Below are 17,290 nucleotides of genomic sequence, written 5' to 3' on the forward strand. Positions count from 1 at the left end.
GTGCGGCCGGCTAGAGATCGACTTTCATGGTCGGCAAAAGGCGTGGGCGAGACGTCACTTGTCTTCATGCAGGTTGAAGTGCAGTATCCGGGAGCTTCTTATCAATGGCACAATCGTTGAGATGGGAAGGGAACATTTTGCCAAGGAACGTGCCGTCGACAGTGCGGTAGGAACGTGTGTCTACAGGACTGATAGCTTGTTGCAAGTACACCTCATCCATTACCTGTCTGATTGAGCAAAACATTACAAGTCTTGATACAAAAGGAAACTGCTCGGGAACTGCATCATTTATTGACAGATTTAAACCAGTTCATGAGTCAAGCCATCAAGTTGATGTCCCGCATCAGTCCTCCGTCACCGGGGATACACGGCCACGTTCTCACGGTCCGATACTCGACCGGGGCTCAGATAAGACACCCCCCAGCCACAGATCGTCATCGCGACATGCTCCCAGATAACAATGGCAGACGTCCATCCCATAAGGGACCTCCAAGTCGGACTGGTGTTGAGTGACGATGGGGTCGCATCGGAGGGGTGTCCGGTAAGTGGATCCCCTCCCGGAGCCCTCTCCGGTACCCTCGTCGAGCCACTTTCCTCTCTCGGCCATCGCCCAGATCCTCGGCGATGCCAGCTATCTTATCTGCACATGTGCATAGCATCAAGTGACATGTTATCGGAGCTGCCAGCCATTCACTCACGAAGACGTCCCCCCAGAGTACAGTTGCTACACACGTCCCCCTCCAAGCTTACTCCCTGTTCGGCTAGCATCGCGATGCGTGCGGGGGAGAGAGGAGCGATAGCCAGCTCCAGCCATCGAAACAGCGTACATGTACTATGTAGACGCAGACGCCAACTCATATCTCCAAGACGGAACTCATTGCAAGCAATCCCGATTGGCATGCCCATCTAAACCACAGCATGTGACCTGTTAGCCACCAGGATGGCCATGCCCGCCACGTCCGTACATCGGACCGGAACGAAGCGTTGGAGAAGGAGGCGTTGGAGAAACCACCGGATCCGATCACGACCAGAGGCGGGGAAACCGAATAAGCATTTAGAAGCCGTCCCCCTTTCAACCGCTCAAATCACGGGCTCATCTCATACTCGGAAGCATCCGAATACTCTCTTGAAGTTGCGACGTACACGAATTCTGTCACATTCACATCTAGACATACCATGAAGGTGTCGCTGGGGCTGGCATCTGCCAAGACGCCCTGGGCGAACCCCGCGTTCGTCGTATCTGGCAGACGAAGCTACGGGAAGCCAACACAACCGCGACAAGCAGTCGGAGCAGGGTCGCCACATGCTGCTATTCCAGAGACAAGCAGCATTGAGCTCAAGAGCCCTCCAGCATGGAAATCCGTTCCTGGCGCGCCGTTATCCATCTTATCTACGGGAACCCTTCTAAGATCGTTACTCATCACCACCATCTCATCAAACCGCTTCCTTCTCATCCCTTCACTTTACGCACTATCTTTCCTCTCTAAGTCGAGCGGAAGCTTCCTTCTAGACGTTGATCGCAACCCAGTACTACACGCCATCCTCAAGAAGACATTCTACGACCAGTTCTGCGCCGGAGAGACCCCTGAACAGACGAAAGCATGTGTTGACCGGCTCAAAGCCTTGGGCTTCAAGGGCGTCATTCTCACCTACGCCAAGGAGACTGTATTCGACCACTTAACTCAATCGGCTCACGAGACTGGAAAGACCGCTGCTGCATCGGGTATTGCTGGCGTCGATTCTGAAATCGAGTCCTGGAGATGCGGTACCCTGGAGACTGCGGCACAGGTTGGCGAGGGTGACATCCTCGCCATCAAGTTGACCGGAGCTGGCCGCGAAGTCACAAAAGCCTTCGCCGAAGACAGTTTCCCCCCGAAACAGATGCTCGACGCCCTCGATGAGATCGCCACAACATGCAAACAGCGCGGAATTAGAATCATCGTCGACGCCGAGTCCACGCACTTCCAGAAGGCCATTGACCGCGTCACCCTGGAGCTCATGCGCAAGTTCAACGGAGACGGATACGCTGCCATATACAACACGTACCAGGCTTATCTCAAGAGCACCACGGACAACGTTATCAACCACCTCTCGGAGGCTAGCAAGGACGGATTCACCCTGGGCCTCAAGGTCGTCCGCGGCGCGTACATCCTCTCGGACAACCGCTCTCGCATCCATGAAACGAAGCAGGATACCGATAACGCGTACAACTATATCTCTCAGGGCGCCGTCAAGAGACACATTGGAGACTTTGGCGGATCCAAGCCATTTCCCTCTGTGGATCTGTTGTTGGCTAGTCACAACAGGGAAAGTGTCTTTGCTGCGCTGAAGCTACACCAGCAGCGCGTCAAGGAGGGCAAGCCGACTGTGCCCATTGCGTTTGGACAGCTGCACGGCATGTCTGACGAGGTCAGCTTCTCGCTTCTGCAGGAGAAGAACGAGGGTTTCGGAGGGCCGGACGTGTTCAAGTGTTCTACGTGGGGCAGCATGGGCGAGTGTTTGGCGTATTTGCTCCGCCGGGCAGTGGAGAACAGGGATGCGGTGTTGAGGACGACGGATGAGCATACTGCTGTGAAGAACGAGTGTTGGAGGAGGTTGAAGTCGGCCTTTGCAGTTGCGAACTGATCTAGCATAAGAAGTTCAAGGCATGAGTTTTGGGAAGCGATAGCCTGCAGCCGTCATAATCTTACGTCTTATTTATTCACTTTGTGATTGGATCGCCGCGAATAGCATGTGCTGCTTCATTTCCAAGGAGAATGCGGAGGCAATCATCACAATGCCTAATCAGCCGACTCGGCGTAAGACGACCCAGCTACACCGCAGACACCAGTTTCTAGATATTCTTGCGCATCATTCACATCCCCAAGACTGCCACTGAAGTAAAAGGACTGGCTGGCGATGACTGAAAAGTCTTCTGCGTCGATGTACAATCGGAATCTGTCTGACGCTGGAACCCGAACGTTCGGTTTATACCTGGCCAAACCCTTGCCAACTATCCAATATCGTTGTCCGTCAACTTCCTCTCTGACTACAAGAAGGATCTGTCTGTATCCCTCATGCCCCTGAAACAGACACCAGTCGCCAACTGCAGCAGTTCGTGAGAGAAGGATATTCCTGACGACACGATGCACTGTAGTCTTGCCTTCCACAATCGGAAAGACCCATTCCCCAGTTTTGTTGCATGTAAGACGAATCCCACTCCATAAAAATCCCTCACAGAAGAAGGTTCTCGTGCCGGATGCGGAACTCATCAGTCCTTGTGCCGTGTTCTTATGATTTCGTACCTGTATCGCATGTTCAAGCCTGGGCGAGAGCTCGTCGTGAAGTTTCAGGATCTTAACCACCAACTCAGCATATTCAAGAAGGAAGTCGACAGAGTGTATGGGGCTCTCTTTAGCCCTTGAAAGCAACTCAACTCCCAGCTGGAATACATCCATGGTGTAATCTGGCGAGATTGGCTCTTCGCCACGCCAATGTACCAGAGAAAGAACCCCATACACTTTGTCTAAGAGATCGTGGCATCCCAACTCACAATCATGCACATGCTCAATAAGCATTGCCAGGGCCAGCGGCTGTTGTTGGAAAGAACCAGCCACCAGTATCTCAAGCTTTGGGATGTCTGTTCGCAAAAACGGGTCATCGGAGAGACTTAACCGCTCAAACGCTTCCTGGGCTTTCATCAACCCCCAGACATGGTTTGCTGCCGCAAATCCATGAAACATGCGTATGTGCAAAAGTGACTCCCCACATTGTACATAAACCTGCTTGCCCAGAAACAGCTCCTGATAGACCCAAACCCTCTGAAAATACTCCCTTCTCAAAAGTGATTTGAATGCGATGAGCATCCGCGGAAGGGTTCTGTATCTGATCAGGAAGAACCAAAGTCTTGACAAAGCTCTGTCGCTGGGGCCAAGCCAGTGCTGGTTTCTGCCGACCCATCTGAAGAAGTAGGCATGGTTTTGGAGCTTCTTGCAGAGAAACCGGCTATCATCTGCGTGCTCGCCGACATATGCAATCACTAGATGAGAGGTTCCGAAGACTTTGCCCATGATGGCAACTTGGTGGCCTTTTTCTTCCAAATTTTCTTGGTCGATACAGATGGCATCGATCCAATAAAGAGCTGTAGGATCGTGTTGTCGGGCCCGCCCCAGAACAAGTTCGCAATTTAGCCGAACACTTTTTAGTTGTCCATTGACCTCGATCAGAGTTGTCGGCGCTTCTGGGCCCCAAGTGTAGGAGATGGCATTGTATTGAGGGATTTGTGCTAGCCGAGAGGTGTGGAGGACGCAGCGTATGTCGACGGTGCCAGAAGAAGCCGCCGGCAGTGTTTGGAAACTGAGCAGACGGATGTATGTGCCAGCATCTGGCAAAGGTGTGTACTTTGGGCTTGCTGTCGATTGCTTGACGTTGTACCTGGCTGACAAGTCAGGACTTTGACGTAATGAAGAATCTGAGGGGCCTTCTGTTTCGAGTGAACGGCAGCAGATTGCTTTTGCGACATCTGTATCTGACGAAGCTTGCCGCAGTCTTTCTGCTGGCTTAAGAGTACCGTTCGGACTTGCCGAAGGCAGCGAGCGTGATCGAAGCATCGTCATAGCAATGGAAAGTCAGCATTTCGCAATTGAGGAGAATCATAGGCAGGTCCCCCGCTAATCAAATTATCAGAAAGCCCGAGAGTGATACCGCCACTGGTCTGACGCCAAGGACTCGGTGGCTATGCATGGCTGCCTGATTATCTCGGTCGGCGCAGTCTCCAACGAGACTCCAAGGAGTTCAATCAGAACTCATAATCCTAACCAAACTTTAAAGCATCGTCCGTCATCAATAGTAGGGACAACACTCGCTCATTCAGCAGCATGTTTGGAAATGGCTGAGCCAGTTGGAAGGTAAGCAGTGTGAGAATTGGCTCATGTTTGAGGTCCCGCCTTCCAAGCCCCGAGAAGTCAGGTCAATTTGCAACATACAAGAGAAGTACCTCGTCGGCGTTCACGTGGTTTCGCGCAGCCGTTTGTTCCTGGTGCTAACCAAGATGAAAGCTCAAACTTCGGGACGGATATGTAACAAGCCCTAAGCAGAAGGCTCTCCGTGGCGCTTATCGGCCCGCAACATACCTCCCGGCCTCCGCGGCAGTGCGGGGTGTTGTTCCAGCGGTCCGGAGTGGCGCCCCGTAGCGTCGGGCACGATCCCGATCTTGCATCCGGCCAGCCGGTCCCAATTACCCCACAAGCAACAAGTGGGCTGGATGCCGATCGTCTCCATTGAATTCTCCGGGAAGTCGAAGGAGTTTGTCTAACGAGGAACATCCCTGTACACAGTGACATATCACTCCCAAGTTCCACATTTGACAACATATCTTTCGAGACACTCTGGTGAACGTCGGTGGCTTCAGCTGGCGTTGTTCCATCAATTTCGAGATCATAGCAACTAGCCGAATCATCCTATCATTATCTTGTGCTCAGTCACCCATTAAATATCACCAAGCCTTCAGCTATGGCATCTACTGAGCATTTCAACAAAGCTCTCGTTCCCTTCAAGTACGAACTTTATCCCTTGGGTGCAATCAAACCCAATGGGTGGTTTCGCGACCAGCTTCGACTGAGTGCCAAAGGTCTCGGAGGGAACTTGTTCCACTTTTATCGATTTGTCAAAGAGAGCACATGGCTTGGAGGAACATGGGAGTACACCCCCCTAAACGAAGCTGCACCATACTGGTACAACTACATCGTTCCGCTTGCGTATAGTTTGGATCGAGACTCTGATCCGCAGCTGTTCTTGGACTTGAAGAAGCAAGCGGACTACTTCTTGGACTACACGCTTGAACATCAAGCCGAAGATGGCTGGCTGGGTCCGGAAACTACATCACATACCCGGGGAATATGGGCGCGCTGTTTGCTGCTTCAGGGGCTCATGAATCATGCCATCGCGGACTGGTCAAGACGTGCAACGATCCTAGAAGCCGTCTTGCGTTTTGTGAGGCTGGTTCGCAAAATGCTCAAGAATAACTACCAGGGTTACATTGCACAGAAGGATGATGTCTTCGACTTGCAACTTTTTGGGGTCGCTAGAGCTCATGAACTAGCTCTTACACTTCAGTGGCTCTACGATCAGCCCGAAAGCTCCAGTGATCGTCACGGCATTTGGGAAGTTATGAACATGATGTGGGAAGGCTCTCGTATCATGGAGAGAGACTGGACAAAATTCTTTGGGGAAGACTTTCCCAAGACGCCCTCAGTCCGCCACAAGTCTCTGAACTTCAAGCACGGAGTCAACGTTGCACAAGGTAAGACACTTTAACTGAATAAGATCCATCTCATATTGAACCAAGTCGCAGGCCTTCGATACCCGGCTCATTTATACCGGATGGCACCGTCTGACGATCTTGCATCTCTTTGTAGAGATGCTGTTAAGAAGACCTTCGATTACCACGGCATAGCTGCAGGATCCATCAGCAGCGATGAGTACATCGGCGGGCTTTCGCCGCAGCGGGGCTCCGAGCTATGTTGCTCTGTGGAGCTAATGTTCTCGATCTCCTACCTTTACCAGCTTTTCGGAGACAACCACTTTGCCGATATGGTAGAGTCAGTAGCCTTCAATGCCGTTCCTGCTGGTATCAGTGCAGACTGGTGGAGTCATCAGTACATCACGCAGGTCAACCAGCCCTGGGCCAAAGAGCTGGAGCTTCCAGAGGGCGAGAAAACACCGTTCTACGATGTTTGCCGGTACGCAAATGTCTTCGGGCTAGAACCCGAGTTCGTAAGTGGCCAGAAAGTCCATAACGAGAGGTCTGGTGATTAATTCCCGGGTAGCCTTGTTGCACAGTCAATCACCCCACTGCTTACCCTAAGCTCTTGATGAATGCATTCCTGTGGAAACAGACCCCGGAAGGGATGACATCCATCATTCATGCCTATCTTATACCATCCAGGCTGGAAACTGAGGATATCACCATCAACTGCGACTCGAACTACCCATTTGCCCCGTGTGCGCTTCGCTATAGCATCTCCACCAGCAAACCATTTGAATTGTTAATTAGAGTTCCAGACTGGGCCTCTCCATCTTCTACGATCGAGTTCAAGGGCTCAGGCTCGCTTGCTTCAGCAAAGCCGCAGCCATTCATACAAAACAAGGAGGACAGCAGCAGCCATGTTCACAAGATTGACATACCCGCGGCCGGCGACTTTGATGTGTTCATCACAATCCATACGGAGGTCCGTGTTCAGAAGCATGAGAACGGCTCAGTCAGTATTCACTATGGACCTCTGCTTTACGCGTATGAGATCGACTTCAAAACCGAGACCAGGCTTCCACGCAATTACAAGGACCAAGCTTCAGAGTGTACCGAGGTTTCGTCCGTGGCTAACCAAGACAAGGAACCATGGATGATACATACCCGTGACCACGACTACTTACCAACTGCCGACTGGAACATCGCCATCGATCCAACACAGGGTTTAGAGGTCGTAGTACACAAGGGTCCGTGGGAGCAAGGAGGCGACAGGGAAATTTCAGAACTTCCTAATCCTGTGTGGAATTCGGGAGCCTCTCCTGTGCACCTTGAGGTCTCTGCTGCTTGGGTCAGCTGGCCAACTCGGAACGGAACTGCAGCAGACCCTCTCGATGTAGAGAAGAAGATTCAAAGCCAGCCTTTCAGGGCGAAGTTAGTGCCATACGCAACTGCGAAGCTTCACATAGCACAGTTCCCTGTCATAGATAATACGTCATGAAAGAATTCTCCTTGCATCGATGGAAAGAAATACTATGATTGGCATCACTCGTGTACTATATACTCCCTATTCATCAAGTAAGGCCTTGCTTTGGATTCTTACCACAGACCGCTCAAGTTCCCCGAACATTCATGTTCATATATCCTGTGTCTTAATTGAATCTAAGATCATGCTTTGATAAAGAATAATGCAAGTAGAGACTACGACGACAGTAGGATACCTTAGATTATGTATGAGCATATAAAAAAAGTAACTATTCATCACAAGAAAAAGACGGGCTTACATTTAGGTAAGCAGTCATACGGGATATCATCAAAGCTGCACCTCATCTAGACCCTTTTCTGTCCTCAGTGATACAAATGGCAGTAATTGAATATCATCACCAAGTGTGAAGTTCATTTCCCCGCTAGAGCTGAGAATTATCCGCTCTATTCAAGTTTACTGTCAAGCTTAAACCGACACAGACACACGCGCACTTGGCTCTCCAAAGCCCAACAAGGTTATTGACACTTGATTAACGCCGTAGAGTACGTCCTGCTAGATTGATCGTGCTTATCCTTCAGGCTTGCGTTTGAGCTGGCAAAGGTGGCAGAGTAGTCGTCTTCGTTGTCTTTGCTGTCCCGTTCGTCTTGTAGGTGATATCAGGAGCAATCACAACTTCACCCGTCGCAATATCAAACCGGTTGGTAGTTCGGTTGAAAATCTGGAATGAAGCCTTTGGCTGGAAATCTGGTGATTGTCAGCTTGGTGCGGTGCATCACCGGGGTTCGCAGTGGCTTACATGGGATCTCATGGCCTGCGTTCCAAACTCGAGTGAAGCTCAGCTTTCCGTATTGCCGCGTTTCTCCATAGGCAACCCCATCGACCGTAAGCTCCGTGTACCCAGCGTCGCGGAAGTTCTCGGCACCAGACCACTCAGCCGCAAGGGAGAGCGCTTCTCCGCCAAGCCAGTTGCAGATGTAGTCTGCATCTCCAAAGACGAGGGACACTTGTACGTCAAGCTCAAGAAGCTTTTCGATGTCTGGGAGGTAGCCGACAGCGAAGTCTCCAGAGAGGGTGTAAGCTGTGTAGAGAAGGTTGTTTGACGTGTAGTTGAGATCCACGCCAAGAGCGTTTTGAACGGGTCCGGTGTTCAAGTAGGGCTGTTGCATAGTTAGCAATCGCTCTGGTGTCAGGCTTTGTCTACTTACCCTCCAGTAGTTGGGAGGAACGTCTTCTCCTGAACGAAAGCGCTATGCCTGGTAAGTCCGGCACGAGTCGTTAGTGTCGAGGGACTCACAATATCATAAGTTCCACGACCTTCAAGATTGAATGTGTAAAACATCCCCTCGACATCGGATTGACAGATAAACTGAGCAGCTGAGCAGGCAGAGCGACGAACGATGGAGTCTCGCTTGAGCCAGTCGCAATAGTCAAGCTTCTCTTGACATCCACCTGGGCGATCACGGTTCCACTTTCCGTAATCGTAGATGGTGTCGTTGATCAGATCAACTCCGTATCCATTGTTCTCTCCTCTGGTGAAGTCAAGCAGGTATCGCGTCTGGGTGTGCTCGTCAACAATGCCATTCACGATGCCGAGGCTCTTCAAGTTCAACTTGCGGCCTGTCGCGGTGTTTTCATCGAGCTCGGAGTTCTTCTCATTGAAGAGAGTGTAGAACGCCGGGCCCCAGTGGCCACCAAATGACTCTGGAATTCCATTAGTAACCCGGGGACAGTCGGATTTGATCAGCCTACTCACCAGCCCAAAGATGGAAGTCAATAGAGGAGATGTTTGACGTGCTCAGTTGCGGCAAAGCATCATAGAATCCTTGCAAAACCTCCCAGCAGGTTATGGCAGCTAGACGGCTGGTGTCTTCCTTTGTTGGGTCGATGACAGCCCAACGACCCTCTCGCTCATCTGAGCTCTCGGGCTCCTTGTCCACCAGGAGGTAGGTTGGGTCAAGGAAACCCACCTCTTTCTCGCTGTAGGAGAAGCCTGCGACGGTCAGTCTTCAGAATACGTAGTTTTCAAGACCTTGGAGAAAGTACCTGTTCCAACTGGCTGGGAGAGGAAGAGGACGTTGGAAATATCAGTCCAGGAGTAGTCTCTCAGGACCGTCGTCATATTCTCGACAACCTCGCAAGGTCCGATCTCCTCGAACAGTCCAATGAGAGAGTCGGACCCAGGACCACCGTTGAGCCAGAGTGTAACCTGGATTCTGTCAGCTCGAGGGCCTCCAAGTTTGACGAGTCGAACTTTGGAAGCTCACAGGGTCATTTGCAGGGTCTCTCCGCGACTCAAAGAACCAGAAGAACACATGAACATCAGGGGCGATATCAATGTATCCACTGTAGGAGTTGACCCCCGGCGTGGTCTCGCAAACTCCTTCCTTGCCAGGTTCCTTGAAACGAATTTGAGAACCACCAGGACTGGTGATCATCGTCACACCCTCAGCAGCACCCGGCGCCTGTCTTGGTCGCAAGACGGCAGTGAGTGCTGGTGTCGCGCATGACGCGAGGAGAGCGGCGATGAGCTTCTGGAGTCTCATACTGACGGTGACTTTCAGAGTGAAGAAGTTTCAGGCTGGCAGCTTCGCATTACTGGACGGGCTTGTTTTTCACGCCGGCGATACCATTTATTATAAGCGTATCAGTACATATCACTGGCTCATGGTCGATAGATTAGGAAGCTCGTCGACGCTTCATAGGCATGCATAATAGTACGTTTCATTCATCAACCAAATGGGAAGCCCTTTGTTGGACAATTTCCCCCATCAGTCGGGCGCGCTGCGACCGGCTCAGGTCTAGTATTGAGACTCTTCGCTTCATGCTCAATACGAGCATTGAGTGTGCAATTACGTCACACTGGGCAATTTCGCATCGCTTCCGGGGGCTGGCCAGCAGGAATCCGGACCGGGGAGAGCTTACTTCGACTTCCATGGGACGTGATCAACTACCCGCTCCAATCAGTGACATTCGCCAAGACAAGTATGAAAGACCGCCCGATTTTAGGGACTGGATGTTGGTTGTCGAAGTATCGATGTTGCTGATCATTTGCCGTATCATACGTTACTTCGGAGTCCTTCCCGATCTCCGAGATTGGGCAATCGGGCCACCCGTTCTTGCATCACCCCTTGTCCTGATAATAACATCCCCTGTCTTTCTATTACAGCTCAATCCAGACAGTCATAGTCCGAGAACGTAGGCACTGATTGGGTGGGTATGCTTGATTGTCTAGGTACGTTCGAGGTTTAGTAGACTCTATGTACATCCATCCTCAATCGTGAGACTAGGCAATCCCAAAAAATGATTCTTCCACCCTGATCAATGGCCTTATGGCTTCCAAAAAACAAAACCCCCAATGTGCTTTAAAACTTTCCATACTCTCGTGGGCGGATAATACGAGCAAATTGAAAGCCAAGCGACGTTCCCATCCTGGTTCTCTGATAGACACCCGTGGCACTCACTTTCCACCGCGCGTGAAATACACACTATTTGAATCTCTTGTTCGTTGCCGGGTACGCCGTCTTCATAGCGGCGTGGATGGCACACTGCTCCTTGGTGGGAATCTCGCGGAGTTCCTCGAGGTCGATCTGGTTATCGCGACGTTGGAGCTCGAACTTCTAGTAGGCGCCTCCATTGTCGTTGAAGGCCTTGGTGCGACGAACCACATCGTACAGGCCATCATACCGAATGCCAACGCTGGGGCTGTAAAGACCGTTGTTGCCCTTCTTGGTAGCTGCACGGAGCAGGCGGACAGGCCGGTTGCTCTTGAGTGACTTATACAGCATCTCAGTGCCGTCAGAATTCTTCGGCTTGTTGTCTGTACACTTGTGGGCGCCTGATCCAGAGTAAAAGATGGTATTGCCCTGGTCCTCATTGAGACTGTCGTAAGTCCCACCGGATTTGACGATCGAATGAGCACCCTGGTCCTTGTCTCCAGTAATTCCGCCGAACCAGTTACCATGGGCGCCGTTGACACAGGCGACCATCTGAGCCGGCCACCATTTGCCGACGGGGATGTGATTGTCCCCGAAGACTCTCGACTTAACTGACGCATAATCGGGATGGGCCACCCAGCTTCTCTTGCCAGCTTTCAGAACGTAAGCGATGCCTCGAAAAGGACCGTTCTCGCCGAACATTTCATGATGTTTGTCGGGAACGTAGAGGCCGTCGGGAGGATTGCTGTTCGAGTCACTCTCCACAGCAGCAGCCTTGGCTGTCTTCCGACGGGGCTTGGCAGCTCTGTGTTTGCTCGGCTTAGCTTGCACAGCAACTGGAGCGATTGGATCGATTGCTGTTTGCATGTTGGTGTGATCCTCCATGTGATCCTCCGTGTTGAGGGGGTCATGAACACAGGTGGGAACCTCCGGGTAAGCGTGGAGCGACATGTGGTAGAAATTTTGTCCGTCCATCGGGCCCTGTGAGTAGTGCGAGTGATATACACCATCTTCGGCTTGACCAAGATACTGCGAAGTATCCTCAGAGACCACGGTCTCATGGTTAGCCATGGAATCATAATCTCCCATGCTCATGTCAGCTTCCGGGGCCTTGTAGCAAGCTTGAGGGTGGAAGATTGGCATTGAGCCAGGCATGATGATGGACTCCTTGTTGAAAACCATGCAATACTTTCGATCGCTGTCGTCCATAGCAGCGAAAGTGGTTTCATCCACTTGGCTCAAGTTGGTGAAGGCCCAAAATTCCCACAACTTAAACGCCCGCTCCTGGCTCTTGGTATCAATGTACTGCTGAGATTCAAGGGAATCCGGGTCAAACATGACGAGCACAGTGTCCATCAGACGGCGACGAACATCTCCGACAATGACATCGGCCCGCCACTCAATGTAGCCGAAGTGCTGCTCGAGGCTGTCGTAGATGTCCTGGGCAGGCGGACCCTTATTCTCCTTTGAAGCGACGAGAATCTCCGCTGCGAGGCGATGGAAGTCATCGATAAGCTTTGCCTCCACGGCGGGGTCCACGTTTTTGTTCGTATGATTAGCGAAATGAGTCTGCTGATCGTTGGTCGATGTATCCTCGATCATGCGCTCGTCCTGGGCGACGGTGTCATCAATGCGGCAGGCTTGCTCGTCCTCCTGTTTGGCGAATGCGTTGTGAGCATCAGCAACCTCGGTATTGTCGGCCATGTGAAAGTCCATGCTCATGCCAACTTCGTCTCCATCATGAGAAGCATAGCTATGGTTACCCTGCTCACACAGGGAGTTCTGGTCCTCGTAGGGAACGTCGTAGCTCATATTGGCGTCCATGGATGATGAGCAAGACGTCTTCGCGGATCTGAATATGTCAGCTTGGTTTTCAAACAGGTCGGCTTTTCCCCGAAGCGTTCAAATACTTACTCAAAAATATGGAGTCCAGCTGCACAAAATGCCAGGTGTGTTTGTTGCTCGCCCGTTGATGTTGAGCAAGATGTCTTCGCGGATCTGCCTTTTCCAGGAATGTCAGCTTGATATTCAAACAGGTCGAAATTTCCCCCTGAAGCGTACGAAGACTTACTCAAAGCAAACTGTCGAGTCCAGCTGCGCGAAAAGCAAGTTTTGTTTGTCGCTCGTCCTCGAGACGGTGGGTTTGGTGGAAAGCAAAACAGCAAAATCGAAGGATGTGGGAGGGAGAAGAATTTTCAAATTCTTGTGGGTGCAAGAAGAAAACCCTTTCAGCGGCCACTCCTTCCTCAAACAAAAGACAACAAAAGGCTAGTCTAAAAATGATGTTGTCGTGGGCATCGCTTAGTCGTGCAGACAGGTGAGCCAGGAGTTGAGGTCTGTAGTTGTCGAGAGAGGTCTTCAGCGGTGATTGGCTCATCAACTCACCAAAGGCCCCGCTCTTCCAAACAGCCCAAATCTTTGGAGTGACAACTCCCTAAGCAGGGCGCCTCATTATTAAGCTTCCCATTGTCTTTGTGTCGTGTGTTGGAAGGAGCACAAGTCTGGCTGCAGAAGAAACATTCTATGGAATCATTTGGAACAATCCATCAGAGATTCACACATCGACTGGGCAAAGGATTGATACTGGAAGGGAAGATTGTAGCACATGGGAGCCAGACCATGGAGTACAATTTGCTTGCCTTTCACATCCCAGCCACTTGATCCAAAAAGACTTCTATATGTTCCAGAAGGAGGTCTGAAGAGTCTCCTCAGTCAATGCCCCTGTCATCCAATCGGCACTAATCCAGGACCTCCCTGTTCCCGTTCTATGCCCCATTGGTCCCCGATGACAGCCAACTCCAACCGCTGAAATCGTCGCCGGCCCGGTGCTTCGACGCGTGTTCTGCACGCCCTGCGTCAAGTCCCCTACTCACAAGGGGCGGCCGGCCAGCAACGCACCAATAGCCAAGACCACCACTCGCCAACGGCACGGACTGAGATGCACCCCGCATCCCACCAACTACCCGACGTGCTAATGACATTACAAAATGCTCAAAACGGCATCTGGAGATAGCGAACTTCTGGGATGTCCCTAGATAAGCGCTCCTATCAGTGGGTCCTCGTTATCTGCAGCTGGCTCGAGGGAGGGCGTACGGCCCGGCCGACGAGGAGGCACCTCCGACCCCGCACCACCTCCAGACGACGGATATCTGGGGGGACTGGGCAGTCTGCCTTCCCAGATACCCACCTGCGATGGCGATACCAAGACGATTGATGCTCATGGAACCAGAATAATTCCAGATGGAGTCGTCTAATACCCAGAGAAGAATCACGAAGCGGTCGTCGTACGCGTGAGTCGCGACATGATGTGGTCTCACCAACGGGAGATAGCAACTGACGACTGACACGCCAGCTGTTCACGATGTCGGAGGCAGAAGATCAAGTGCTCGGGATTGCATCCGTGCAATAATTGTACTCAGCGGCGGCTGACTTGCATATTCGATGAGCGCGATAACAAGGTTATGGTGACGCAAGGGTCGGTTCCCAACCTCACAGCTCTGAAGACAAAAGTACTGACTGCCATTGGCTTAGATACCTATCTGAACTACAACAGAAAATCGCACGTCTAGAGCGCCTTCAAGCAAGGGCGTTGGCCGAGCAGAGCATCAGGCGTGGTGATGATGTCGACAATCCTGAGGGTATGTACGATGAACCTCCCCGACATGGACAACTGCTGATCTTGAAAAGATGGCTTCGGAGATCCATCAAGATATGACGAACATCGTCGCGCTAGCTATCACAGCCCAGAGGCAGCGCAAAGGGACTCGCCGCCACGGAATCCCGATGGCGACGGTCCAGACCTGACGAACCCTCTCACGGCAACGCCATCACGATACTGTCTCTCAGCGTCCAATGGAATGGCCTGTAAGTGCTTGTCACTCTTCATACTCCGCCATCTCAACGCTGACGGACGCAGACTTTCTTGCCCCAGGATCCAACTGGTCTTTCTCACGGCATGTTCTCAGCGTCACCCACGACCATGTCTGCCAATCTCCTCTTCCTACCAATAGTCTGTTGTTCGACGGCTGCGCCTATGACCTCGGATGGGACGGCTCTCGAAGCACGCAGGCTCTCGACAGCCGCTTCATACCAAGTATCGACTATGCCATCTTTCTGATCAACGCCGTCAAATTTCACTGCGGCCAGATGTTTCATCTCTTCGAAGTGGACGAGTTCATGGTCAACATGCAGAACTTCTACGCCAAGTCGTCCGCTGACCGAGCAGAGGATATCAGTCTCTGGTACATCCACTTTCTCGTCATTCTCGCCTTTGGCAAAAGCCTGATCCAGAGGAAGAGTGAAGGAAAGAGACCATCGGGGGCGGACTTCTTTGTCAGGGCTCTCCAGCTCTTGCCAGACGTTACCGCGCTGTGCAAAGAACCCATTTTGTCTTCGGAGATTTTGTGCTCGATTGCGTGGTACTACCAAGCGTTGGACTTCCGACATGCTGCTCACAACTTTGTAAGTGCTCTGACACCTTGAGGTTGACGAAGAAGATCTCTGCTGACTTTATAACAGATCGGACAGGCGAAGAGCATGGCGATGAATCACGGTATGCATACCGACATGCCAATCATGGAGCTTGGTCCGGAGCTGGTGCAAAGATGTCGCAAGATCTGGTGGACGGTGTACGTGTTGGATCGTCAGATGAGCTCATTGATGGGATTGCCTCAGTCAACTCTGGACGAAGGCGTTTACTGCCAGCTGCCATCCTACTCGGGATCAGTACAACGCACGACGGCATTGAGCATGCAGATCAAATTTGCGCGCATAATTGCTGAGATCAGCAGCAGTAAGTTCATCGTCTCTATCACCTGAAACTCTGCTAATCAGCTTTCTCCCATCTCATAGCTGTCTACGGCACGACAGGTCGCCTGAACAAGAGATTCGTACTAGGCACCAAAGCTGTACTCCAGAGCATTGTATCAGTCGCAGACGAGCTTCGCACCTCTTTCCCACTGCATGCGGACGAGCGATTTGACGGGATCTCGAGACTCTCTGCGCACCTGCACCTGTCTTACTACCAGGTGAGTAAACACATGGTTTCCCGTTGGTGGTCCAATGGACTAACATCTCTCCACTTAGTGCATCGTCCTCGCAACAAGACCCCTGCTCCTATGCTGTTTGATCAAGAGATTCGAGTCACCACTCGAGGCGGACTCTCTGATAGCATCACCGAAAGTTCGAAACCCCGTCCAAATGTGCGCCGAATCCTCGATTCAAATCCTCAACATCCTCGACAGACTACGAGCTCAAGGATTGTTAGGTAAGATCCATGAAACCGCCTGGCAACAAGTCATATTAGAACCCCCAGAAGCTGACTCAGAGGATAGAAACCTTCCTTCCCCTCGACCTTGACTCCCTATTCGTATCAACCGTCGCCCTCCTCGTCGCCCGAGCAGTCGATTCCCGTCTGATCGAAAGCCAGTCCCCATGGCTAGAAAAGTCGCATGCCATAATCGAAGAAATGGTGGCCAGCGGGAACCTGATTGCGGGGTTCCGCAGGAACGAGATGCAAAAGCTGGAGGAGATACTCAGCAACTTCACCACGACGCAGCCTCGCGTTGCGGGCATCCCTGAGGATACTCAAGGCGCCGAATGGCAGCAACAGCAGCCAACGGATTCCGCGGCCGCTGTCCAAGAGCCTGCGCCGCCTCCGCCGTTTCCCGAGTTTACCAAAGACAGCAGCAGCCAGGCGGAGGATCTGACGGCCCAGCAGATTATTGATGTGGTTAATTCTATGGAATGGGAGGATAACGAGTGGATGTCATTTACGGTTATGGATGATCAGGCATGAGATGGACAAAGGTTCTGGGAAGCTTAACGTGTCGGCGTTGCGGTTTATATTGGATCGAGGACCTTTTGGTAATTGAAGCTGAATCAGATTTATGAATCATATCAAGCGGCGATGTTCGTCGGGAATTCTCCAACTGCAAGGCCAATGGGAAGGTTGAACCGAAACCGACGTGTTCGTCTGGTCTTTTAACCTTTGAGATGAAGTCTAAATGGACAGTTCCGTCGGCGTAGGCGATCATCCCGCCGGGCCAAAATATCTCCAGACTTTGGAGCGGGAGTTTCCATGATTCGGTCTTAATCTAAAGTCGATTAAGACGAGGCAAAACCCGGGGTTTAGCTTGCAATGAATCA

At 51.7% G+C, this 17,290-nt stretch overlaps 5 protein-coding genes across 5 annotated transcripts; 3 read left to right on the forward strand and 2 right to left on the reverse strand.

Annotated features, from left to right (window-relative positions):
* Positions 1-1,176: 1,176 nt before the first annotated feature.
* CGCA056_v007871 (Proline dehydrogenase 1) lies at positions 1,177-2,625 on the forward strand (the record flags this gene model as incomplete). The annotated part of the gene is made up of 1 exon (XM_037323119.1): positions 1,177-2,625. One exon carries the CDS (start codon positions 1,177-1,179, stop codon positions 2,623-2,625), a length of 1,449 nt encoding a protein of 482 aa, XP_037177927.1.
* Positions 2,626-5,490: 2,865 nt separating this feature from the next.
* On the forward strand, positions 5,491-7,724 carry CGCA056_v007872 (uncharacterized protein; the record flags this gene model as incomplete). The annotated part of the gene is made up of 4 exons (XM_037323120.1): positions 5,491-6,280; positions 6,332-6,753; positions 6,807-6,981; positions 7,042-7,724. The coding sequence occupies 4 exons, from the start codon at positions 5,491-5,493 to the stop codon at positions 7,722-7,724; spliced, it is 2,070 nt and encodes a 689-aa protein (XP_037177926.1).
* Positions 7,725-8,283: 559 nt separating this feature from the next.
* On the reverse strand, positions 8,284-10,252 carry CGCA056_v007873 (Carboxypeptidase S1-like protein A; the record flags this gene model as incomplete). Its single annotated transcript, XM_037323121.1, has 7 exons — positions 8,284-8,453; positions 8,506-8,866; positions 8,915-8,956; positions 9,004-9,410; positions 9,463-9,699; positions 9,753-9,915; positions 9,974-10,252. 7 exons carry the CDS (start codon positions 10,250-10,252, stop codon positions 8,284-8,286), a joined length of 1,659 nt encoding a protein of 552 aa, XP_037177925.1.
* A 1,074-nt stretch (positions 10,253-11,326) lies between these two features.
* On the reverse strand, positions 11,327-12,955 carry UHRF1 (E3 ubiquitin-protein ligase UHRF1; the record flags this gene model as incomplete). Its single annotated transcript, XM_037323122.1, has 1 exon — positions 11,327-12,955. The coding sequence occupies one exon, from the start codon at positions 12,953-12,955 to the stop codon at positions 11,327-11,329; it is 1,629 nt and encodes a 542-aa protein (XP_037178239.1).
* A 1,428-nt stretch (positions 12,956-14,383) lies between these two features.
* CGCA056_v007875 (Proline utilization trans-activator) lies at positions 14,384-16,940 on the forward strand (the record flags this gene model as incomplete). Its single annotated transcript, XM_037323123.1, has 8 exons — positions 14,384-14,433; positions 14,675-14,781; positions 14,831-15,007; positions 15,060-15,604; positions 15,662-15,935; positions 15,995-16,170; positions 16,229-16,409; positions 16,477-16,940. The coding sequence occupies 8 exons, from the start codon at positions 14,384-14,386 to the stop codon at positions 16,938-16,940; spliced, it is 1,974 nt and encodes a 657-aa protein (XP_037178156.1).
* Positions 16,941-17,290: the final 350 nt, after the last annotated feature.

Source organism: Colletotrichum aenigma (assembly GCF_013390185.1).
Source record: "Colletotrichum aenigma strain Cg56 chromosome Unknown KSG_Cg56_contig05, whole genome shotgun sequence".
NCBI classification, from domain to species: Eukaryota; Fungi; Ascomycota; class Sordariomycetes; order Glomerellales; family Glomerellaceae; genus Colletotrichum; species Colletotrichum aenigma.